The 24,100-nt window shown below is 41.6% G+C and overlaps 2 protein-coding genes across 8 annotated transcripts; both read right to left on the bottom strand.

Moving 5' to 3' along the window:
* Window positions 1–969: 969 nt before the first annotated feature.
* Window positions 970–13,573, bottom strand: tdrd5 (tudor domain containing 5). 5 transcript variants are annotated; one of them, XM_047336980.1, is made up of 18 exons: window positions 13,451–13,573; window positions 12,083–12,319; window positions 11,713–11,924; window positions 11,028–11,346; window positions 10,522–10,697; window positions 10,306–10,389; window positions 9,696–9,752; window positions 9,249–9,411; window positions 8,764–8,888; window positions 8,237–8,451; window positions 6,916–7,125; window positions 6,735–6,801; window positions 6,318–6,518; window positions 5,903–6,034; window positions 4,677–4,742; window positions 4,025–4,213; window positions 3,695–3,878; window positions 970–2,032 (listed from the first exon to the last, which is right to left on the bottom strand). In XM_047336980.1, exons 2-18 carry the CDS (start codon window positions 12,309–12,311, stop codon window positions 1,965–1,967), a joined length of 2,697 nt encoding a protein of 898 aa, XP_047192936.1. In that variant the 5' UTR covers window positions 12,312–12,319; window positions 13,451–13,573; the 3' UTR covers window positions 970–1,964. The 5 variants fall into 5 exon arrangements, with proteins under 5 accessions (XP_047192936.1, XP_047192939.1, XP_047192940.1 ...); XM_047336983.1 differs by having other exon boundaries at window positions 10,522–10,691; XM_047336984.1 differs by having other exon boundaries at window positions 11,028–11,334.
* Window positions 13,574–13,702: 129 nt separating this feature from the next.
* axdnd1 (axonemal dynein light chain domain containing 1) lies at window positions 13,703–23,657 on the bottom strand. Of its 3 annotated transcripts, none has more exons than XM_035648463.2 (26): window positions 23,431–23,657; window positions 22,679–22,827; window positions 22,485–22,588; window positions 22,112–22,205; window positions 21,860–21,945; window positions 21,693–21,749; window positions 21,364–21,472; window positions 20,876–20,997; window positions 20,539–20,679; window positions 20,322–20,426; window positions 20,015–20,135; window positions 19,617–19,718; window positions 19,310–19,476; window positions 18,991–19,060; window positions 18,326–18,560; window positions 17,956–18,184; window positions 17,549–17,642; window positions 16,638–16,828; window positions 16,296–16,380; window positions 16,034–16,168; window positions 15,787–15,870; window positions 15,409–15,453; window positions 15,214–15,315; window positions 14,995–15,086; window positions 14,581–14,709; window positions 13,703–14,473 (listed from the first exon to the last, which is right to left on the bottom strand). In XM_035648463.2, exons 1-26 carry the CDS (start codon window positions 23,486–23,488, stop codon window positions 14,467–14,469), a joined length of 2,913 nt encoding a protein of 970 aa, XP_035504356.2. In that variant the 5' UTR covers window positions 23,489–23,657; the 3' UTR covers window positions 13,703–14,466. The 3 variants fall into 3 exon arrangements, with proteins under 3 accessions (XP_035504356.2, XP_035504359.2, XP_035504357.2); XM_035648466.2 differs by having other exon boundaries at window positions 18,422–18,560; XM_035648464.2 differs by lacking the exon at window positions 15,787–15,870.
* Between the last annotated feature and the right edge of the window lie 443 nt (window positions 23,658–24,100).

Below are 24,100 nucleotides of genomic sequence, written 5' to 3'. Positions count from 1 at the left end.
AGGAAAGGTCAGGAGGCTCAGCAGGATGCAGACTAATGATCCACGACTCCACATTCAGCTTTATCCTTTAATCTGAACACAATTTGGTTTCTAGGCTTTAGTTCCAAGTGTCTATAGGTTTTCTTTTTCTTTTATTGGGAAATGGTAGAGATTTTGGAATTGTGAAGAGAACTTGAATGTATATTTGGACAGCTCCATAAGTGTCAGCTATGCTCAGATACGTGCAATGATGAGCGTCAATGATATTAGAGATGGTCCCTTGTTCTTGTCTCTTAAGTCAGTCATTTTTACAGCTTTAAGGTGCGGCTGCTCACATGCGGCCTCATCAGAGAAGCCGAGTCACACAAGTCAAATGCGGGTAAATCGAGACTTGGATAAATACAAACAGTTTGTGTCAGCAGGATGAGGCAAAGTATGGATTCATTGCTGGGGTGGAAGTCACATTTACACTGGCCTGAGTAGAGCAAAGGAAAAGGAAATGCACCACAGGAGATGCAACATTACTGGACCAACAACACTGAAAAGGAAAAATTGACTGGAGGATGTTTTCCCTTCAAGGTAAAAATATAAGGAGATAAAAGTAACAAAAGAACAACCTTTTTCTGATGCTCATTTCCTGGAGCACAAATTTAGGTCACTAGGTGGATTTGGAGATAAATACAGTTTGTGTTTCTGTTTCAGCAGCAAAACTTATAAGATTAAGTGAAGAAATAAGAGTTTACCGCTATGCTAGTAGACCCATGAGGCTGCAGTAAGTTTCTGTGCTGCCTTGTCCTACGCGTACCAATGCTGGCATGCTAAGCATAAAATATAGAATAGGAACTGGATACTGATCTCCAAAATGGCGTCAACTCACTAGAATACAAGTTCTAGTACAAATACAAAAAACCATGTACCTAATGACAGTGCCAAACAGGTTATGTCATTTTAGTAGCAAAAAAGTAATTACTATTCATCCTGAGGGGGGAATAGAAGGTCTGTATCAATTTTAATGTCAATTGTTTCAATCAATATAAACATTTTAACAAAAATGCAAAAAATTAACTCAAGTCAGGGGATCGCCAATGTTACACTGACAGGTCCATCCCCTACACCACCAGCGTGGATACAGAAAAAGACAAATTATGCAATGCAACTAAAAATGTCTGAAGTGGATTTCACAAAGCAAAGATAAAGTTATATCCTTAATTGGTAACGTGGTTTATATTAACAACTTATATCCATTATATGTATATGATTCTTGTCCTAATCATGTTTAGTGGTTGGATTAGTTTTAAGTGGTTGAAGAATAAAGAAAGATGTCTTTGTGTCTTAAAATTCACTTTACATTGGATCTATGAAAAAGAAACATCCACTTTCAAAACTCTCCACCAAGAATCATCACATGACTCAAGTTGAAATAGTTATATATTCAAAAATATCAAATAAAATTTATTTCCCAAAATAATATACATTTTTCATGACTTACATGTTACTGTAATGTTCATAATAGCAGATTTTTGAATAGTATCAACCTCCCCAGAACAATATAAAACTGATTTGTCATACCACAGGAATCTTGATGCCCTTGATGGTAATGCTTGACCCAAACAAAAAAAATGTTTTAAAACAAGGAGAACTCATAACCGTATTCACATTTAAAGACCAACCATCAATTTCCATATTTTTGTGTTTTTCTTCAATTAGAAAAAGGGAAACCAATTCAGTATTAACAAGCCAACGGAGCCAATCGTACAGTTTAACTGAAGTAGATTAGATTAAAATGACTTTGAAAATGAACTTCTTATGAAAAGTATTTGAACACTTTACAAGTCAGTGCATGCCTCTATTCCTCTCTGACAAAATGATTTACTTTAACAGTTATTAAGGAATTACTGAAAATATCCTTTCCTTAGCATTTGACTCATTCAGGTGTTTGGGTTGTTGGGAGTTGGTTTGGGGTTGGGGGCTGTACGAGGCAAAACCTACCTGGCCCCAAACCAAGGAAACAGGAAGCCAGAGTTGCGCGTGTGGAGCAGAGAAACAGGTGCACCTGGACAACAGAATCAAACAGAGCACAACATTTATGATTTATTACATAGTTACAGTTATATATGGATATATACTGTGCCTATGTATTGTAAGGGGCATTTTTTAAATTCTTGTGTCTTGAGGAACATTTGTTGTGCCGAACAAATTTCCCCAACACCTGATGGGTTATTATACTGAGTCTAACGATGTCCCTACTGTGAGTCGTGGTCAGAGGTGTTCTGCTGCGCGCGCGCGCGCACACACACACACACACACACACACACACACACACACACACACACACACACACACACACACACACACACACACACACACACACACACACACACACACACACACACACACACACACACACACACACACACACACACACACACACACACACCTGACAGTGACGTCCAAGCACACCCAAAGTACACTTCAACATCACTGCAGCAAAGTAAGAACTTCAACCACTGGACGTCAGCAAAAGCAAGACTCTCTGCTGTCAAGTTCCTTTTTTACCTTGAGAAGAAAAAAAAAACTGCCTAATAAACAATTAAAACTAGAAATGGTCGGTTGTACAGCAGCTCTACGTGAACAAGCGGAGCACTGACCACTCTGCAGTTAACAAAATGTGCTGAGCAGAGAGACACACAGCTGTAGGCACATCGAGAGAGATACAAGAGAAGAATCGCGACAAGCGACAAGTGCAGAGTTTGCATTTGTGTGTATTAGTGTAGATTATTTTTTTTGTGTTAAGTTTCTGCAATGTCAGGGTTTTCATGGGAACCCAGCATAAAATCTCCCAGGGCCAGGAGTCCAAATACAGAGAGGAGAAGCAAGTATGAAAATGAAAAATTGCTTTTAACGACAGCCATGAGCCTAAACGTGAAACACATTAACTACTTAGTATATTGCGTTTTCATTTGCATGTCTGCAGCTGTGTGATGCAGTCTGAAAACGCTGCAGTTCGCAAAAAGTGATTTGTAGACTTATCTGCGTTGACCCAAGCTTTTGTCATTACCACTGGGTAAGTGGAAGCATGGTGGAACAGCGGCATATCGATATCAGGACAAATGCAATGAAAGCGGCTTGTTGGGTCAAATAGCTCTGGTAACAGGTCTAATTGAATCTGTGTCAGGTTCTCAGCACAGGTACATCCACCACTGCAAGCAGCAGGACGGAAATCAATACGCCCTCTCTGCATCCATGGATAAACTCTAATTTCATTGAAGGCTTTTTTTCTGTGTGGTAGACAGAGAGAGAGATGGAGCGAATGTGTGCACATGTACAGGTTGATGAAGGTCATTGTGTAATCCTATTAGAAAATGAGTCTGTGCACAAGAGACGCAGGCCTTTGTTGTGTACATTAGGACTTTTGTCAAAAATTGCAGTGCCATACATACAGTACAAGCAGTGGTGCATTTTGTTTGCATATAATGATCAGAAATTTTAAAAACAACATTTTCACCATTCATCATTGACAAAACTACATTTGCTGAAATTAAATTGCTTAACTATTCTTAAAATAATGACTCTTCAAACTATAAAAGGCAAAGTATTTATTTTTCTATAAATCCGTTGTAGTTACTCACTTTGAAACCTATTAACATTATTATTAATTATTATTATATGCAGTGTTTAATATACTTAAAAAAATTCACTAGAGGTGTATATGTACCCTGATTGCAGTTGTGGATTTGTCCCAGGTCAGGGGTCAGGAGGCTGAGGGTCCTGAGGATCGGAGGGGGTCTGACCAACGGAGGGGCAGCGTCCTTTTTTGGGTGCTGCTCCTCATCTGGTGTCCGACAGCTGGAGCCGGAATTAATGCTGGAAGTTGTTGTTGGAGGACTTATGCTCAACATCTGGAAACAGAATAAAGTTATTTAATCAAATTTTATGAACATTTTATGAAAACAAAAAAACAGTTAGTGTTTAATACTGTAGTAAAAAAACTTTAAATCCATCCATTGAAATGCCTCTATAGAATAAACAAAGGATGCCGCCTCACTCTGAGATCAGCTTTACAGTGCTCTGGGGTTGTCTTGGTCTGGATCAGATCTGGAGGGGCGAGGGGGCTCAACGTGGGACTTGTAGGGTCAGTAGGAGGAGATTCATTGGACAAGGCCCGGGTCAATTCACTACAACTGAGTGTTTGGTTATTTAGCAGGGCACCAAACAGGTTGGAAGTCTGTGTCCCCTGCACAAGACACAACAATAAGACATCAGTGGCATTTGTTCACACTATTGCTATTTTTAACATAAAATCTGTTTGTCAAGACAAACAGGTCTTTCTACCATAAAACATTTTGCCTATTTATGCTTTATAAAAATAAAGGATACCATTACCCCCTTAAAGCAAAGGCTCCTATAATGTTCATAAAAAAACATTGACACTTGTAATGTATTAAACCTAACAGAGTTAACACTAGAACACGTCACAACACTGCTCAGTCTTTCAGTTTACCACATCATCTTGTTGCAGCTCTTCCACCTGTTGCTGTGTCACAGGCATTAAACAAAGAGAAAAACTTGGTGCGGAGCCAAACAAAAGGTAAAGGCTTCCATTACATATCTAAGCAAATTTTGAGCTTTGCAATAACACACGATGAAGACAGTGGCTGTGGATGGAGACTGTGTCAGGTGGCCATAATGTACTGTACCTGGATGTGGGGATTGACCTCACTGTCCGCAATAAACTCCAGGCCGGGCACCTCTTCCTCTTCTCCCTGAGACACAAAGAAACCTCCTTCAGATCGTTTGATTAAAACGTTCATAAATCATATACAGCAAATCCTGCTGCATGTTATATCAGACACTCTAACTTTGACAATAATATAGATTTCAACTCTAACTGGAAGCGGTTTATTTCCATAACCATCACAAGAAATTAAATATCAAGGAAAGAGGCTCTTTAAGGCTGCAAAAATAATTTCAAATTATTTTTTAGACCTAATTTAACACAATAAAAGAGATACTGAGACGATCTGCTAGGCTTATTAGGTGACAGTAAATTTAAGTAATAATAATAATAAGTAATAATTCAAAACAGCACGTTGCGCAGTCAACCAAGGTTTAAAAGTTTGAAGAAAAAAAAAATCAGGTGGTGACACATTTCAGATGAAGTCTAATATTTACCAGGTGGAATCAAACCTTCACGTCAACCTATCAGTTGCTCTCAGATGATTACAAAGGGGAGCAAAATAACACACACAGCTTCCCCACCTGGTGTGCGTAACCTTTCTGATACCTAATTTTAGAATCAACAAAACATTAATAACTACACTATAAATAAACAGGGTTTCTGTTAAGTCGCCAAGGGGGTTACGTTATTCATAGGTGGGGTGACTGTTTCCACTTCTTGTAAGCCAATAGCCATCAAACAGCCCACTGATTGGCTGTCATCCTATTTACTGGCAAACAACAAGCTGTGACCTTCCAACAGTCTCACTATACATTAAGCAGCATTGGGCTGACTCCGCCATCCCCCACCGCTTTCGCAGATGATCCGCGTGTTGGATCTAAATGTGTGCGCCGACTGTGTGTTGGTGTGTGTGTTGAGGGTGTTCAGTGCTGCAGTGGGTCTGCGGCACACAGTGTGGCTGGTTGAGATAAGAGCTATGGACCACGAAGAACAAAAGCAACATGGAAAGACTCAGTAAGAAGGAAGGAGTGTGAGACGGAGCGAGAGGGGAGGCAAAGAGTGAGCTCTCATAGATAAGAAACAACTGAGCCGTGAAGCTGTAAATCCACCACAAACATCCACGTAAACCCAGGACTGACACAAATGTTTTTTGTGTTGCAACCTTAAAGAATTGTGCATATAATAGCAGCAGGTAGGCCAGATTGTGTATGTGTGTATGTGTGTGTGTGTGAGTGAGTGAACTACCTCAAGTGTGGCTGACATTGACTGTTCAGGAGTGTTTGCTGGCTCAGGGCAGGAGGTCATCTCTTCTACCTCTGGCAGGTCGACCTTTCCGTCCCCCAGGTAGAGACTCACTGGACTGAACTGGACACAGAGCTATGGGAAGAATATTGCACCAGTGAATTAACTGATGACCTACTGTAGCCCAAATCAAAAATATTATTGATACAGCTAACTGTTACTATTACTACTCTTAATGATGTGGTGCATCGCATACAGTACAGAATTAGCGCAGTGGACAAACTGCTGACCACTTAAATGTTTGAGGCATGCTGGTTCATCTTTAACATGTTTAAAAAGACCCCTGCCAGCTGATCAAATACTGATAGTTATCAATGTCAAGATGCAAAAAAAAGGTTGTGTGTGTTTGTGTGCTCACTGCTGCACTGGCTGCAGGGCTGCAGGGTGTCCCATGTCCCTGGCTCAGCAGGGCCATGTGGATGTGGATGTCGTCAGCAGTGTGTGTGTCACACAGGTAGAGCTGCAGCACATCTCCAGTGTAACAATACAAAAAGCCCACCAGGATGCGCTCAGAGCAAAGCTTCTGGAAACAAGCTGTGGCCTTGTCAGTCCAGCTGCCCTGCGAGAGACCATCAACAACAACAACCACGGTCTTCCTCTGAACAATGAACGGTTAAAGCACTGAGCAGCAGTACGAAGTAAAATCAATGCAGAAAACGATTCTGCTAAAACAGGGTTGAGGTTTTGAGCTGACATTTTGGTACGGAACTCTGCATGACGGTTGACATTTGTCACCCGAGTGGGAATAAAATATTAGATCGTTTATCAAACTCACAGTGGTGGGTTTAATTCCAGCCAGTGATGATGGAACAGCTTGTGCTGGAAGAAACGAATAACATGACCTGGTAAACAGAGACATGTAGAAAGCTCAGCAAAAAACACACACACACACACACTGAAATCTCAGTAGTATGACCTATATTGATTAACCGCATCAATGTTCAAGATGCCCCTACTTCAGGAACTTGAGGTTGCCGCTCTGCACAACAGTCGTAACACCATAGTCCACAAAATACACCTCAACTTGAGTGGGGTTGATGATCCGGTGGATCACCACTCGGTAGAACCATATTCCATCGGGTGACACGCAGCACACCTGACCCTGTCGGACAAACTGCTTAGGCAGGCGGTAGCACTCTGACACCTTTGGACAGGAGTAACATCGTCTATAGCAGACAAGATGAGAGAAAGAGAGAAATATTAGGTGAGATGAATCAGGAATTTGACGTACGGTTTACTCTAAGGCAGTGCTGAAGAAGGGTTAAATTACATTTTGCGATGATAGCAAGCCTTCATGTTCTATTATTCCACTGAATTTCATTCAATTTTACTTACTGTCTTGAAAAAACAGAGAACCTAATATGGGCAGATACATTGCAGATGCACACAATAAATTAAAGGCCCATCATTCTTTGCTCAAGTTAAACGGTTAAGTGCATTTTCGTTCGAATAATGATGAACCGCGCTTTTGGAAAATATATCAAGTTTTTAACCGCCCATCAGAAAAAGCTACACAGATCAGCCATAACATTATGACCACCTGCCTAATATTGTGTAGGTCCCCCTTTTCCCGCCAGAACAACTCTGACCCATCCAGGCATGGACTTGAAGGAGATGCTGTGTATCTGGCCTCAAAACATTAGCAGCAGATCCTTTAAGTCCAGTGAGTTGCGAGGTGGGGCCTCAGTGCATCAAACTTTTTTGTCCAGCACATCCCACATATGCTTAACTGGACCAAGACCTTCTACTCATAATGCATCATGGTGACATCTCTTCCAAAGCTAAGCGACGGAAACACACCCGGCCATCCACATGATGTTAAAGAAAACGTGATTTATCAGACCTGGTCATCTTCTTCCATTGGTCCCACAGCTAGACCTGCAGTTTTACAGATTCTCTGACCCAGCTGTCTAGCCATCAGAATTTGGCTCTTGTCAAAGTCACTCAGATCCTTACACTTGCCCATTTTTCCCGATTCAAACACACCGACTAAACCTCCATTTGCTGCCTAATATATCCCACCCACTGACGGGTGCCATTGTAACGAGCTAAGCAATGTTATTCCTTTCACCTTTAAGCGATCAAAATGGTATGGCTGATCAGTGTTTATGTTTTTACATAGAGTGAGTGTGCCAGTCAGACATTAAGAAATTGTAAATACAGAAATATACTATGCATTATGTTATACTGTTTATACTGTTCAGCTACAAATAACAAATAAACAAATAAAAAAGTATTATGGTCTCAGTCTTTCAACCAAACTGCCAATTCCACCACCTCATCTCGATCATCATGTCCTCCGTAGCCCGCGCCTCCTCACTGTTGCTGAAGCGGATGTAGAAATGTCCCGGCGACTCCACGTGTTCCACCAGAAGTTGGACCAGCTCTTGAGCTTGACGATGCATTGGCGGTCTGAGGCGTTGACTCTGCAGGGCATCCAGGGGCACTGCAGGGCTGTGATGCACCTGAATAGTCGGGTACATCTCAGGCATCTACAGGCAGATACATACAATAAAGAGGCAAAGTGAGAGTTATGATTAATATATGTAACATTTTCTTCTACGGAACATGACAAATTAAGATATTAGAAAAACTTAAGTAAAATTGTAATTACAGGTTTGCGGGCTGTCTAGGCCACATTTGACATTTTAAGCAGGGTGCACCGATAATGGGCCAATGACAGCTGCCTGTTATGTGCAGTGTAAAGTCATGATTCAAAGTTGACTAAATATTCATTTAGGTCTCTCTCTTTGAGAGCATCCATTGTAATGTAAAATACTATGGTGAAAAAGATGTTCCCGAACCTTCTGTTGGATCTTGGAATTGTAACTGGTCTCTAGCTCCTCGTCCTTATCGTCCGCTGTGATATCATCATTGTCTGATTCCAGTTTTCCTTCCCAAGAAGATTGTCCACAGCGGAAGTAATAGCCTGTAAATGGCAGCTGCACACTGTTAACAAAACTCTCCAGTTTCATTTGAGTCTTCATATAAAAGAGAAATGAACTCCATGCTTAGTTAAAAGTCATTATTCCACAGCCATCACATGATAGCACATTAATTAATACAATTCATTGCAATGGGTCACTAGAAAAGATTTAATTGCAGAGACAGAGGATACACTAGTAGTGGATAAATAAATATAGAGGAATGGAAAGAATAAACTTAATCTACTTCAACCAACTCTTTCCCCATACATTATTTCCAACACTGAATTGGTCTGTGCAGAAGTGAGGAAGCTAATTTCTTCTCTCAAGCTTTAAAAAAACAATTTGTTCCAAAACTGACACACCTGATTGAGTGCTGTCACTCTCCTGAATGTCCACGACTATCCAGTGGTGTCCATTGTCACCCTCTGCAGGTTTGAGGTGGAAGGTGTCACTCATGGCGCCGACCAGTTCAGTGACACTGACAAAGCCACTCTGTTGCAGCGGCAGCTCCTCCCCAAAAACTTTCTGATGTAGTGGAAAAAAATAACACAAAGATGAACTGACCAATAATGTCACCATGTATATTTCATCATGATTATCTGATCTTTCTAAATCTGTAAGGTGCTCAAAAAGAAACAAAATCCTAATCAGTTTAAGTCAATTCTTTTCATTTTGCTAAATCTGTGAAGTCTGACTTGTGTTCCTCAAATGAATTACTTCTCAAGCCCCCAACCCCATGACTAATATGGCTTTCCTGTATCACTATGAAGGCAACCAGCAGTACTGCATGAATGTTTTTTTGTTTTTACCTTATACTCAGCCGGCAGATTGTGCACCGATAATCCACCAGTGGTCTGACCTACAACCTGCAGAGGTATGAGGATGCAACGGGTTTGATTACAAGACTAGAAACCATGTGTGTTGCTTACTTTCTTCACCAAAATAATTCACAAGTTTGTGCCAGATATACTGAAATTCCCTCAAGGCGTTCCATAGATCCTTTTTACAAGAATTGATGGACAGACGCATGGACAGCCTGAAAACAGAAAACCGGTCGCAGCTGTCGCCTGTGCAGTGACGTTAATCAGATGTATGACAGCACTCCAATTAAGATGTTTGTTTGCTAAGTTGTTTGCTTTTCATTATATGTTACTTTGTTTACACACTGGTGTTTAGCGAGAGCGACCGGACGATGTCTTCAGATCATGACAGTGATGATGAGAAGTCTATGTTACAGTCAGTCCTTACGATACAGACATGCAGGTGACACACAAAGGCTCACATTTCAACGCTTACAATCACATGGTTGATAACCTTGGCTTGAGGTCATTCTTGCCATGAAATCAACACATAATAGAGAATTTTATTCACGAGTGACGTATTAAAAAATTCCACTTAGAAACTTGCAGGAAGTCTGACCTTTCGCATTTTCTCCTTCAGCTCCGGACTAATGGTGCCAGCTACTCCATTCTCAAGGATTCGCTGGCGAAGCTCCTCTTCCAGCTGATGTTAAATTTGTTGAGAATGAACAGAGATATAGTATATTTTACTGAAATTAAATTATACTACAATATATCTTTTTCCCCCACAGTTCACTTAACATATACAGTTTCCTCATTTCAAATGAGAACAAACCTTGATGACACGTTTCTGAAAGAGCTGACCTTCCTGGCAGAGCTCTGGTTCAGCTTCCTGGTTCTTCTCAACCACGATTGGCTCGTTACTGACAGTTACGCACAATTTACAGTCAGGGCCCAAAGTAGTCTCAGCAAGAGGCTGGTTCAGGTGACCCTGCTTCACCGGGACTTGAGTTGGAGAGCACAAAAGTGTTTCAAAATGATAGGAGCCCCCGATCAAGCAAAACTTACAATAAAATAATTTCACACAGTTTGGAGAGTGTTTTGTGTTAGTTTGTCATTACTGACTTAATAGCTCCAATAACACTTCCATGAAAATTGGACAAATCAAATTGCCACCCAATCTTAAAAAAGGCAAATGTGACCAAAAGATAATGGATATGGATTGCTAAATAGAGGCAAATTCTAGAATTATGTTTAAAAAAGGGTTACGGCATCAGTTTCTCCACAAACAAATGCGTTTACGTTTACCACTTATGTTAACCTACCCCTCTAATAACAAACCTGGGGGTACTGTTGCTGTCTGAGCTCTAGTGCCTGGCCCTTTGGATGCCGGCTTTTCATTTATAGGCGATTTTTGTTTCACAGGTCCAGTCTTCTGTGTTGAACTGGACGGTGTGAGCAGTGGCCTGGGTACCATGTGTTCCCTCAGGGTCAGAACTGAGCCCAGCCTGCTCTGCTGGATGAGGATGAGGTCTGCCACTGCCTCGAGCATTTCTCCGATGGAGAAGAAGCCGTGGTTGTGGATGCGCAGGGGGTGGCCAAAGCAGCGCAGGAAGCTGCACTCCAGATCAGATAACCTGAGAGGACCCTGAGAGAGGAGCTACTTCATTATTCAGACTGGACAATATTTTGCCTAGTCTGAATATGCCTAACGCCTAACCTCCGCCAAGGCTAACGCCCTATTTCGCCATGTTAAAGAAAGTGAAAAAAAAATCCTTTTTATCTACATCATCTCAAAAAAAATACTCAACGCCACACCCCTCCACAAAATTTCCTGAAAAAAACCCATCAAGTAGTTTTTGGTCTCACTTTGTCATTTTTTCCCGTTTTAACAAAAGAAAGCTTAGACATTCTTTCTCGTGGCAATCAAACATCTGAAAAACGTAAGATTCAAAAACAGTCAAGCTTATTATGGGGAATACACACAATAGGTTCTGGTGAGAAACAATGAATAATGAGGTCGTACCTGGGCGAGAAGGAAGCGAAGCTGTGCCCTGAGCTGGCCAGGGAGAGCTGGAGGAGCACGTCCTCTTCTAGGAAGGACCACGGAGGGGGACTTGTGATGGTAGCGGGGCAAGAAGTAGCCAAAACCGCCCCTGCTGACTTTCTTGTTGCCCTTAGAAATGCGCTGCTTGGCCACCAGCTCCTCAATGTTCCGGGTCGACTCATTGCTAACAGCTGCAATGGTGGAAACCAAAGTGAGCGCACAATATATTATTGTTCATATCTTTAAAAAGACAACAGAAATGAGGTCCTGGGCATTAAACACTACTTGGCTATAGTTGAATTCAATGCAAAGAAAATGGAAGCAGTGTCCAAATAGAGAGAGACTTTACCCTTTAAGAGAATTCCACCGTCTGCCCTGAAGTTAATAGACACCACGTCGGGCATCTCCTTCACCATATCCATGACATTTCTGAAGCCCAGGAGTTTCAGGGGAATGGGACGCCCTATCATAGTGACATAGTCTTGCCTGAGATTATCAGGGTCCAGACCCGTCTTGGATGATATGAGCAAGGAGCGAATATGCTTCTTCAGCTCTGCAAAAGCCTCTTCCTGGTTCATCTTGCCTGCTGACGTATGGACAAACAAAACAAGACAAAGCAAGAAGCAAAATTGAACAAAACATAAAAGTAAATCCTGAGGCCAACCAGGTAGCACAGTGGTATGAACACCAGAGCAGTGCACTTTTATTCTTATATTGCACAACAGCTACAATGCACGTTATTGTTGATTGTATTTTTCTAGTTTATCTTATCTACCTCGGTTTTGTTTTCTATTCTTATTTTTTTATCTTATTACATTTTCCCCTTGTGCTTCAACACTTTAAATTAAGTATAAATCAAGGTTCATCTTATCTTACTGTACATTACAGCTGCAACAGGTAATCGATAAGTAATCGTCTCCTAAATTATTCACCAACTATTGTGATAATCAATTAATCGGTTCAAGTAGTTTTTATGAAAGAAAGTCAAAATTCTCTGATTTCAGCTTCTTAAATGTTAATATTTTCGGGGTTTTTTGCTCCTCTGTGACAGTAGACTGAACATCTTAGGTGTGAGGACAAAACAAAACATCATCTTGAGCTTTCGGAATAACACAATTGACATTTTTCACCATTTTATAACAGTTTTTGGACCACACGATTCATCGGGGAAAATAATGGTCAGATTTATCGATAATGAAAATAATCCGTGGTTGCAGCCCTACTGTGATGCAAGAACAAAGTTACAATAATGGAGTTTTAGCTGCTTTGACTCAAAAGTCTGAAATGTTCAGAATGACCTTCTTTAATACATAACCATGGTCACATGTTTGCACTTGAAATTCATCTTCTTCTTTCTTTTTAATTGATAAAAACAGAAACGTTTTACAATTAGCCATTTTTTAAATTCTTACCTCATTCAGTAGGTAGTTAACATTTAATCCCATTTTAGGTCAAATACACCTTAGCTACAACACCATGAACACATCACCGCCAACTGCGCAGGGCTAAGTTGAATTAGCCTCCGCTCTCTCCTCCACACCTGCTGCCAGCTAGCTAACTAGCTAGCTAGCTAGCAGACAACCGTTCGCGCCAATTATGTAATAACAAAACACGACCTATGTGCTTTGTTGACAACATGTACATTAATTAAAAAGTTTGATTTAATGTAGTTTGGAATAATCCAATAAAACGTTAAGGTGTTTTTTTTTCCAGTTACCTGTCCAGCTCGGTTGAGTTCACCGAGCTGTGGTCGAGCCGCCAGGGTGCGAACCATTTGAGCGGCGCGTTCAAAGACGCGGAAAAAACCCCGTCACGGTTACAGCGCGTAAGAGGGGATTTCAAAATAAAAGCAACGTGATATACAGAAATGAATTGAATGTTGAATCATGAACGGACCTGTTTTCTTTCATGTTGATAAAATCAGTAAACTTCCTGTTGCCACAGACCAGTTCAGTTCCACTTCAGATCGGCGGTAGACTGCGTCACAGTGGCACTCAGACAATATCACGATGTTCTCTGAACTACGGTTCTGAAATGGAATTTCAGAATAAAAGCCGTCAAATTTGTTGTTACAATAATAATAATAATAATTTTTTTAAGGTCAAATTCAAATTCATATCAAGAGGAAGAGTCCTGTTTTTCGCAGACCCGTTTCGCTTCATAGCAATAGTACATCACCAACTTCGGCTTCATGATGGGTCTCGTGTACCATTTTATTATAAAGGTTGTCCCATGTGTTTGGAATTCAACAAAATCTTCACAGTTCACTCCAAAATTAAAGATTCAGGAAAAGTCTTACTCTCTTACTTTTTTTTCCAAAAACATATCATGACATCAAACAAAACCACAGCAAACCAATATAGAAATGATTACATAGTCGTTTTCACACAACAGCCTTAGAATACTGGAAAAAATGTCAATACTTGGATGGCAACGCTAGTTAATGACCATTCTTTATTTATTTATTTATTTTTAGATCTATGTGCACTGCACTAATTTGAAAACCTGTGAGATGATACATGAGCTGGTATTATGTTCCTCTCCGGTCTTTTTTCTACAAGAGAAGACACAAAACATAACATCCTATAGGGAGTTGTAGCATCTTCTAATTAGATGTCACATCAGTGTTTCCTGGTCCTTTTTGTGGTGTCTGTTGGTTTGGCGTCAGGAGCTGTTTTCTGTGGAGGAGCTGGGGTTGCAGCTGGTGGTGATGAAGGTGGTGGTGTTGTTGTCTTATTCTCTGCAACACAAACAGAAAGACATGCACTTCCTCTACACTTTAACGCTGCCTGTTAATGCCTCTCCTCCTCAATTAAAAGCCATAAAAGTGAGTTGGTTAGTCACTACCCAGGCTCCAGACTGGGTCGACCCAGCAGTTGTCTCTCCAGGTCCTGAATCTTTTCCAATGCCGCCTGCAGGGCCTCCTGAGCTTTCAGAGCTCGCTGCTCTGCACTCTGGACCCGCAGCTCAGAATCACTGTCAAACACACGGAGAGAAGTCGAGATGCCCTTTATCAAGTTAATAGAGTAGATCAATAACGGAAACTTGGCTGATAAATGGACTTTGAGCTAAGTTATGTCCAAAAGTGACTGACGGTGACCTACTGTAACAGAAAATCAGTCAAAAGCTGCATTTAAATTGATATCTTCACTGTCGTCCTTTTCTTAAACAGTCATAGAAAAAAAATAACAGTTAATATGAAAAAAAAAGAAATTTGATAAAAATCCTGTGTTGCACAACACAATAAGAAAGTAAACTTACTGTAGTTCCTGCTGCAGTAGTCCGACTGTGGTCAGATCACTAAATGCTCCCTGAGCTTCATCTGTTGCTGGACGCACAACAAGTTCATCAGTCTGACAGACAAATAGACAGACAGGTGGTCAGAGAGAGAGACAGACAGACAGACAGACAGACGGTCAGAGAGACAGACAGACAGACAGGCTGTTCAGTACAATATAAAAAGTTGTTTATTTGTCTGACCCCACTCAGATGGACTCTGTTCTCCCCCAGTTTCCTTTGTGTGATGTTTCCATCATAGCCAATGAGCTTCACCACTAGTGTCTCACAAACCGTTAGCTCCCCCTGCAGGACGAAAACAACAAAGCTCTTTTTTATTAAGTAGTGTGTTTCTTTTAGAATAAAAAAACACACACATTTGTTCAATTCTATTAATACCTCACAAACTTCTTGTTTTTGTGTTTCATGTCCTTCCGCAGTGATCTGTGAACAAACAAGAGTACCATCATCATCACAATTATCCAAACCAAACAGGACGGAGGAGTCTAATTAATTGTAGAGTTACACAAAATGATATTTGCAAACAATCAATTGAAAATATCTGTAAAGACAATAAAAGAGGGTTCAAAAATTATACAAGACTCATTAAACGTGCAGATGTCCCCAATAATACAACCATAAAGGCTCTGGTCCTTAAAGACACTTGCAAAGAGCAGATATTTGCTGAGACAGGAGATAAAATGAACCTTGATTGTACAACAAAAGCATGTCATTGAGTTTTTTCCCTCATACGCTCCAGCTGTTAATGTGACTGACATGTCTCGGTTCTGCCTCAGTCTCATCTTTGACCTCCTTGACCTCACTGTATCCTGTAGGCTCTGCCGAAACGTCTTCCTTCACCTGTCACAGTCACACATTTTCTCCAGTAATGGAAATACTTCAGTTTCACGATTTAAGCAACAGCAAACAACCACGCCCATCTTCACCATAATGTCTTCTATTTGATCAATCAATCAATTAATATAATACACTCATGTGGGTTGTATTTGAGTTGAATGCTCACCACGCTGTCCGCTGGAGAAGCTACAATGTCACTCCTGGAAGAGGTGGCAGGCTGTCTGACCGGCAGCTCCACCGCACCAGCTTTCACCGCTGAGAGCAGGATTTTACAGGTCTCCACCCAATCAACGCATTCCCGCTGAGAAAAGTACAGTACATAAACGCATGTACACACATTACTTAGGTTTCCTGAGCTGAGCTTGACATTAAAGGTTTACACTTCAGTATGGCTCCCCCTTGTGAAATGTTAGAATATCTGATCATACCTGCAACTTTCTGCACTCATTCATCTCGTTTTCGCCCTCAGCTTGATGTGGCAAAATCTGCTCCTCCAGAATCAGCTTGTTAAAGCTAAGGTAAAATAAAACAAAAAACATTTCCCAATGAGTAAATCCACTTCTGCTGATCATTTCCTAGTCTAATATCTCAGTTACATCAAATCTTAAGGTAGCACTTAAGCTATCATGTCGTCTGTGTGTTGTCAGTTATTACGCATACTCTGAAGAGGTTATCACTGTAGACTCTAGTAAAATTCAGGTCAGTACTTGTGTAAGACAACAAAGTTTTCTTATTTTGCTACACAACAACTGTTACACAACTTCTGGTACCTGGTGATGTATCTGGAAAAATCGTCCAGTTTCTCAGCCACGATGTTGGCGCGCTCATCCAGTGCCTGCGGTGAGACGTGTTTAATGTACTGGTGTTCCTGATGGCTGTCCTGGTCCTCACTATGGTCCGGTACCATGAGGAGCAACAGATCCAACATCCAGCGGGTCTGAGTCATGTGAATAGAACTGACCTGGAAGGAAAGAGACAATCACAGTCAATCTTTTGATATTGCATTGATGAAGAGAGAAAAAAATCCAAAAAAACATTTAAAATGATCAGTCTCCAGTCAGTCAAAAGCTGCTTTCAGACATGCAACAAAGTCCGTACATTTTCCTGAACTTCTCGGGGTTCGTGTGTGAAAACAGCTATTGTGTGACCAGAATAAAAAGAAAAGCAAAAATGACTAGTTACAGGGAATCACTGACTGCATGAATGCACCAAGGTGTTGGAAAAGAAGTGAACAACAATAAGGTTATACAAAGAGAAAATAACAGGCGTAAATAACAGGAGAGAAATGTGGTTTAGAACCAGTGCTGCAGAACAAACTCAGGAAATGAAGCTGGCAGTAAAAAGGACCAGACAGGAACAGGGAAAGATTGGAAAGATGAGAAGTGGACTAATTAAATCGATCACTTCCATTTCACACTCAAAAACATCAGATATCAAAGTCTGAATGGAAATTGTGTAATAAGGAAAAAACTTATCTTAAATCAGTAATTGCTGATAAATACTTGTACACAACCAAGTAGTAGTTGTTTAGGTGTGTTGTCCTTGCAACACCTGAGAATTACATTTCATGGGGCTGATATGTTTGTCCCACTTGATGTGAAGGCCTTAAAGTGACAGAGTTTTGCAACAAAATGTGAGCAAATCTCGCTCGACAGTCTGACTGAACCTGGTTGGTTCTCACCTCCTCAATGAGCCTCTGGTTCTCACCATCAGTGAAGGTGGACAGACTTATTATGAATCCCTTCACTTTGTTCAACAGCTTCTCTGTCTCCAAACTGTTTGAACAAACAAACACACAACAGAGCATTTTAGACCAATGCAAAAAACTACCAGGGACATTTTTTAATTTCAGTATTAAAATACCTCAATTTATTTTTATGTTGTATTATTTTTTGTGATGGCTCTTTAATACAATCACAGAGTCTTAGATTGGTGAGAGGAACTGCAAATTTATTCAGGGTGTTATCAAAGTCAAACAAAGTACCACCTTGTATTAAAAAGTATTCTAAAAGAGTGATACTTGTAGAAATGAAACCTTTGGCAGATATAGATAGAAGATTTGGTAATGCCACTGAAGGCAAAACTTACTATATGTTGGACTCATCTTTGTCCCTTTTATTCCCTTTTCCTTCTTCTGTCTGTGCAGTGGAGACATTCTGCAAGGCTTCTTCAGCCAAACTCTGCCAATTGCACAGTGCCTGCTCCAGCTTCAACCAATCAGAGACAGGCATGGTTTCTGGCTGGCAAATGACTGCGTCAAGCTTGGCAACCCAGGACTCCATAAACCCGAGCAGAGACGCGATCTTTCCGTGGACCCCTGAAACAGCAACACTTAAGTCAATATCTTGAGGATTATCCTCCACGATGAGGCCCATAAATACAAGAGATAGATATATGAAAATTCGGTGACCTCAAAAAACTCAGTTCTACACTCATTGGCGTCTCTGCTGGCGCTCACCAGTCTCTCCAGTGGCTTGTGTGTCCAGCTGTTTGAGGAGCTCAGGTAGGAGCTTGACCAGCTCTCTTAGGACCGGCTCATTTGCAGGAGGCTCACCTTCAGGAGAAGAGTGTCTTCTGAACAGCTGAAGGCTCATATTCAGCCATCTTTCCTGGACACGGCCAAGCTCGACCAGTGTCTGCTGGCGACAAAAAAGCTCCTCACCTTGGTAGCGCTCACACTGTCGGGCCAACATCTGAAGAGGAGCGGACCACAGGGGAAGTCTTGAGAAGAAACTTAGATATTTGGAATTTTCACATTCATTTATATTCAATCGTTGTAGGATTTCCACACACATGACACAGATAAGTGGTCGTTTGTGGAAACACATGAGACGGATGAGATGAAAGAGGAGGACGACAGAGGTGAAACACAGCAGACAAGTGACAGCATGACATAGATGACAGGGATCAGATGTGGCCAGTGATGGTAAATTTGAGAGATTAGACTGATGCCACAGATGATGTAATTGGATCAAAAACATTACAGAGTGTATAGAGTTCAAACACACAATGAGATTACTGTTAGAAATCAGAAAGATGTCGTAAATAAGAGACTTCAGACGAATGATTAAGGTGAAAAAAACACCAGATAGAACAAAATCATGAGTAAATGTGCCGTCTTACATTTGACCACTGCTTTAAATCAGCATGAATCTTTTCCAGTGTAACGTTCTCATATTTTGGGTATGGACTCCTTGAAATAGAAAAAAAAGCATCATTGGCAGAACACACACAGTTCAATCCACTGTTCTATAAATTGCTCTCAAGGACTTTGCTGAGTGACACATCTTCACTCTTCTGGGCGTTGAGTCAAGTCCCAATAAAAGTGCTGCATTAGGCTGTTACAGTTTAAGGAAAGGTTTTCTTTAACTAATGGCGCTTTATAATAATAAATAATGATGAGGGATTGAGTAATCTTCTTTGGTGTCTGAACTTGTCCTACTTGTTCTGTGCGTCGCAGAAAGCGATCCACTTGGTGATGCCCAGCTGGAGTCCATTCATCTCTTCACACTGAGCATGCTCAGTCTTCTTCATGTGGGACATGAAGGCAGTCAGCTGATCTTCCCAGTGGTCAGTCAGCTCCATGATGATATTCAGGTGCTCTGTGTCCTACAGCGGGATGGTCACTGACATAGTCAGAGTCTAACTGACCCAGCAGGCATACTTACAAAGAGTCAAATGTGGAGCTCAGTGTTTTTTTCACCAGGAGCAACACGGAAAATGTTCAGAAGTGGGAACTGCATCATTACCTTTGAAGTGAGGTAGAGGATGCAGTGCTCTGCCGTCTTGGACCAGCTCTGCTCGTGGACATGCAGCTGACTGACCAGCTGCAGCTTCTTCACGCTGATCACCTGACCATCACAGAAAAGTTGACTGTACTTGTCTGGATCAAAAATCAAGTCATACTGCCTGTACTAAACATCTTGGAGTAGAAATTTGATCCATACAACCCAAAAATTACATTGATAAAAGTTAAAAACCGAAACATATTACCAGCCATGAACAAGGTTGAGCATATTATGAAATGTTACCCAATGATGAGTGTGCTTCAACGCCTTACATTGCTAACTGGAGCCTCCGGCGAAGTGCGTTATAACTATCCACAATAAAAACTCTTATTCCTTCTGAAAGATCGTGGCTCACACACCTTGAGGGCAAAGCAGAAGGTGAGCTGGCTCCAGCAGTCTCTCTCCTCAGTCATCTGAAGCAGCTGAGCCTCGAGGCGACCTCGCTGCAGCTCATACAGCTCGTGGTAACCCTGGACCACGCTGAGAAGAGCACACGGACCATTAGAGAGGAGAACACCAGGTCACCTTTTGTTCTTTTGCACCGCATGCTTACTGAATGAACTTTATTATTGATAAACTTGATGAAAATGTGACTTGGACTGGATGAAGTTCAGTTCAGTGGTTCATTGTGGAGATCTGGCTATGTAAGCCTAACGAGGGACTAACTCCGAGTCTGTGTGCGTCTGATCAAGTGCCTCCGCCAGTTTCCTGTGAGCGTGTTCCGCCTGCTGGCAAACAAAGGCATCATGGTCTCTGATGTTGGACAGTTCCCTGTGAATAGAACACAATAACACATACACTCAGAAATAAGCAATTAGAATCACACCGACATATTCTATATGCACCATGACCCGGCTGCCTGACCCTGACCTACTGTACGTACGTGCTGAGTCGCTGGATGGATGTCCGGATGTGGCGGATCTCGTCGGTGAGCCGGCGGTCCAGGGCGCGCTGTGCCACTGCTTCGGTGTGCAGAGCCTTGAGACGGCGGGGGATTCGCTCCAGCAGGGACTGGTAGCGCTGTCTGGATACACAAATATGAGAGCTGCTGGAAAATATGCTTGCTGGGAATCAGTAGGTTGAAAAGGTTGTATAGTTTCCAACAGCATGTATTATGTTATGTCACTTCTTATTCACATCATCTGGTTGAACCTGGTGTCGAGGGCCGTAAAAGCTGAAACTCCCTCGAACAAGTGGTGAGGTCTAAGCAGTGAGCTCACCTGAGCTTGGCAAGCAGCTGTCCCCTCTCCGCACAGCCCACGCTGACCTGCCTGATCACTTCATGGAAAACAACGTTGTAGATGTTCTGCTCAACCTGCACCAGCTCCAGCAGACCCTCAATCTGTAGAGATATTTCATTGCACTATGTAAAAAAACCCGTACAATTATTATTTGGTCAAGACGGAAATGTTACCGGCAGTGTGCACTGGTCTACTTTTTCTTGTAGTCAGTCTAGTAGACATGTTCATGTTTGCTTTTGCAAGAGCCTCTTGCCCTGCAGACCATTTTCACTTCTTCTCTGCTTTTAATAAAGCTTCTTACTCAGTATTAGCATGAGCATCTTGACCTGGGTTACTTTTATCAATGTTTCAGGATCACACTTATTCTGATTTCGATTTAAAAGTTGTCCCAATGTATTGTCTGTTCTGCAGCACGGCACGAGCCACAGAGTGCACACGGCAGCCTGTTCACGATCGGCTCATCTGACCTGGGAGAGCTGAGTCAGCTCCTCACTCTGATGATCAACTCCGGCCTTCTCTAGCATGTCGTCCATCATCCTCAGCAGCTGGATCACTTCAAGTCTGCCACTGGGTCTCCTGGACACACAGAACACACACACACACACACACACACACACACACACACACGTAGCGCTTCTTATCTAAGGGTTTTTCCTAGATGACATTCGTTTCTTATCTAATGGTATGAAGTTCTATGACTTACAACTATTAAGCTGCACTATTAGTAATTCAGACAGCCGAATCTCAAAGTGAAGACTAAAGTTTATCTGTAATTGATTCATTTTTTTTTACTCACAGTGATGGAAATAGCCGAAGCGTGTGTTTGTCATCCTGCAGCTTCACTGTGAACGCACTGAGGAAGAGATGCACCATGAGAGTCGCCAGACAAACTGAATTCCAATTTGACAAGAATGATGATTGACACAATTAATACAGTGGATGAGCAGAGTCAAACAGACTCACTCCTCATAGATCTCAAGGCCCCGCAGCCCGTTGTTTTTCACAATGCGATATTCTTCTGGGATCAGACTTTCGGAGATACTCAGGCTCTGAAAGACAAAGTGCAGAAGTGAAGGCTCAGCGATGAAGGCAGTAGTAGGTTTTCAACTTTTGAACAAACCTCCGAGGTACTGTTATACTAATACAGACTTTAAATCTTTCGGATATCGGTTTATGTTTTTTCTTATTTCTTCCCCATTTATATTTTTGGCGTACCTGTGTGTCAACGATGCCATTCCTGTCAGTCAGTGGTGGGAGGGGGGTTATCTTCCTCTGGTTCACCATAGCGTCACACAGGAACGAAATATCACTGCATGCAACACCATTCAAACAGATGAAAAAACACACACATCTAAGCACCTTATTTCATCTACCCATTGCTGAAAAGCCAAATTTAAGACTTTTTGAGGCTGTTGTCCTGAATCTAAATTATTTAATTAGTTGACTTGAGAATATTAAATTCAGAGAACCTGCAGCTAGTTTAGTGTCAAGATGAAACGTGCAGAAATGCGTTGCTGTAATTACTGACTCTCAGCTCAAATGAAAACGTTGCAGTTAAAACAACACTGTCCATCTTGTTGGTCCTGACCTTCCGGCTCCATTCAGGGACGTCGGCTGCTCCAGAAAGTGTTTGTATTTCTTGCGTCCAAGCGGGTGATGCCACACCGCATCTGGCCGTCTTATTCCACAGCCCTTTGAAACACAAAGTCCTCTTATCAAACACTGGTGTGAACTGAACTTTGGCACCACAGAAACAGCTGTCTCCTATACGCTAGGACGCACCCTGCAGTGCCGATGGTGTGCCGTGTGCCCCGGCGTGCCGACAGTGGAGGTGAGGCTGGCCAGCAGTTCATCGGGGATCATGTGGTTGTCGAAAGGAGGAAGCTGTGTATTTCGTCTCTCCGCCGGAACTTCGAAATTCAGTCCTGCCACTGAGAAAGAATAAAATTGTAACTCAGACTCTGACCTCTAGGAGGGGATAGCCCGTCTCTCACGGGTTGATATTTCTATATATTGTATAATAGCACACAAGGAGCAAGGAGATTTGACACTTTGGACTTGTCATATTGGTTTGGTTTGTCAGGACAAGTGGGATAGTGGACCGAGAGTGGGATCCAAATTAAATATAATAATCAGTCACTATTTCTGTTTTAAGTTTACATGTTTTTACTGTTCATGTCTTTACTCCTTTGATTCTATTTCCAACTCTATTGTTTAACACTGTAGTTATGATAAATGTGAAAAGAACACATCGTTTTGTAAGCAGACCAGTGTTTCCCCTAGGTTTACTTGTTTTGGGGGGCGGGTAGTGTTAGGGCTCCTTAGGGTTAAGGTTCACAAATCACATGAAGTTTCATCCACAATCTTTCATACGGGAATGAGGAATAAGGTATATAAGGAAAGTGACCTGAAATGACTTCTGCTTGGCATTATATGTAAAATACAATTTTTTTTTAACAAAAAATACAACAACAAAATAAATATTAAAATCCATTTGACATTTCGGGGGGCGGGGCGTCCTCCCCCCCACTGACCTCTGGTGTCCCGTCTCGATGAACCCGGCGCTGAACCGACTCTCGGGGTCGCGGACATCTTCCTCCTCACGGTGACAATGTCCCACTGAGGCTTTGGCAAACAAGTTGGTCAAACTTTGACAGAGTCGCGCGTGAGGAGAATGAAAGAAAACCGAACAGAACCGTCTCTTCCACCAGAGTCTTCAAGAACGAGTCTTCCCTCGACTCCGGCTGCGACTTCCTGGTCGGAGTTGCCATGGAAACGCATGGCGCTGAAGTTTCATCTTACATCCACACTTTGTGTTGCCTTCGGAGTTGGACTGTTCGGTATTTATGATAAAGATTACATACGACAAAGATAACAACAACAACGACGATGATGATAATAATAATAATTAGTTATAATCTATATCAAAATATATATTTAATAATAAAGGCTACCAATCACATTAGAACATCTTCCAACCCAACTGTCTATTTCATTCTTTGACTATTCTTTAACTTCACTTGTTTTCTTTCTTTTCTTTTAAAACATTTTTTTTCTTCTTTTACTTGTTTCCATGTTTTCTCTCACTCTAACATAAAAGCAAAGTGTTTTTTTATATTGAAATATGTCACGTTGAACACAAAAATGAGGCTCGTGTGTTCGTTGATGTCAAAGTTTTGATGACATCATCCGTTCAACTAACAA

Source organism: Scophthalmus maximus, chromosome 13 (genome assembly GCF_022379125.1).
Source record: "Scophthalmus maximus strain ysfricsl-2021 chromosome 13, ASM2237912v1, whole genome shotgun sequence".
Taxonomy (NCBI): domain Eukaryota; kingdom Metazoa; phylum Chordata; class Actinopteri; order Pleuronectiformes; family Scophthalmidae; genus Scophthalmus; species Scophthalmus maximus.
Note: the sequence above shows the minus strand (reverse complement) of the source record. Positions and strands in the feature narration are given on the sequence as shown.

What these genes read in the sequence shown, in the direction of transcription:
- tdrd5 (XM_047336980.1), bottom strand. Translation starts at nt 12,311, where the DNA reads ATGAACCAGGAAGAGGCTTTTGCAGAGCTGAAGAAGCATATTCGCTCC. An exon ending in TGAAGGAGAAAATGCGAAAG is followed by an intron (nt 9,753 to 10,305) that starts GTCAGACTTCCT and finishes ATACCTCTGCAG; the next exon opens with GTTGTAGGTCAGACCACTGG. An exon ending in GACATGATGATCGAGATGAG is followed by an intron (nt 7,126 to 8,236) that starts GTGGTGGAATTG and finishes TGTCTGCTATAG; the next exon opens with ACGATGTTACTCCTGTCCAA.
- axdnd1 (XM_035648463.2), bottom strand. Translation starts at nt 23,488, where the DNA reads ATGTCCGCGACCCCGAGAGTCGGTTCAGCGCCGGGTTCATCGAGACGG. An exon ending in CAGCTGCTTGCCAAGCTCAG is followed by an intron (nt 20,680 to 20,875) that starts GTGAGCTCACTG and finishes TTGTGTATCCAG; the next exon opens with ACAGCGCTACCAGTCCCTGC. An exon ending in TTTTCCAGATACATCACCAG is followed by an intron (nt 16,381 to 16,637) that starts GTACCAGAAGTT and finishes ATTTTACCTTAG; the next exon opens with CTTTAACAAGCTGATTCTGG.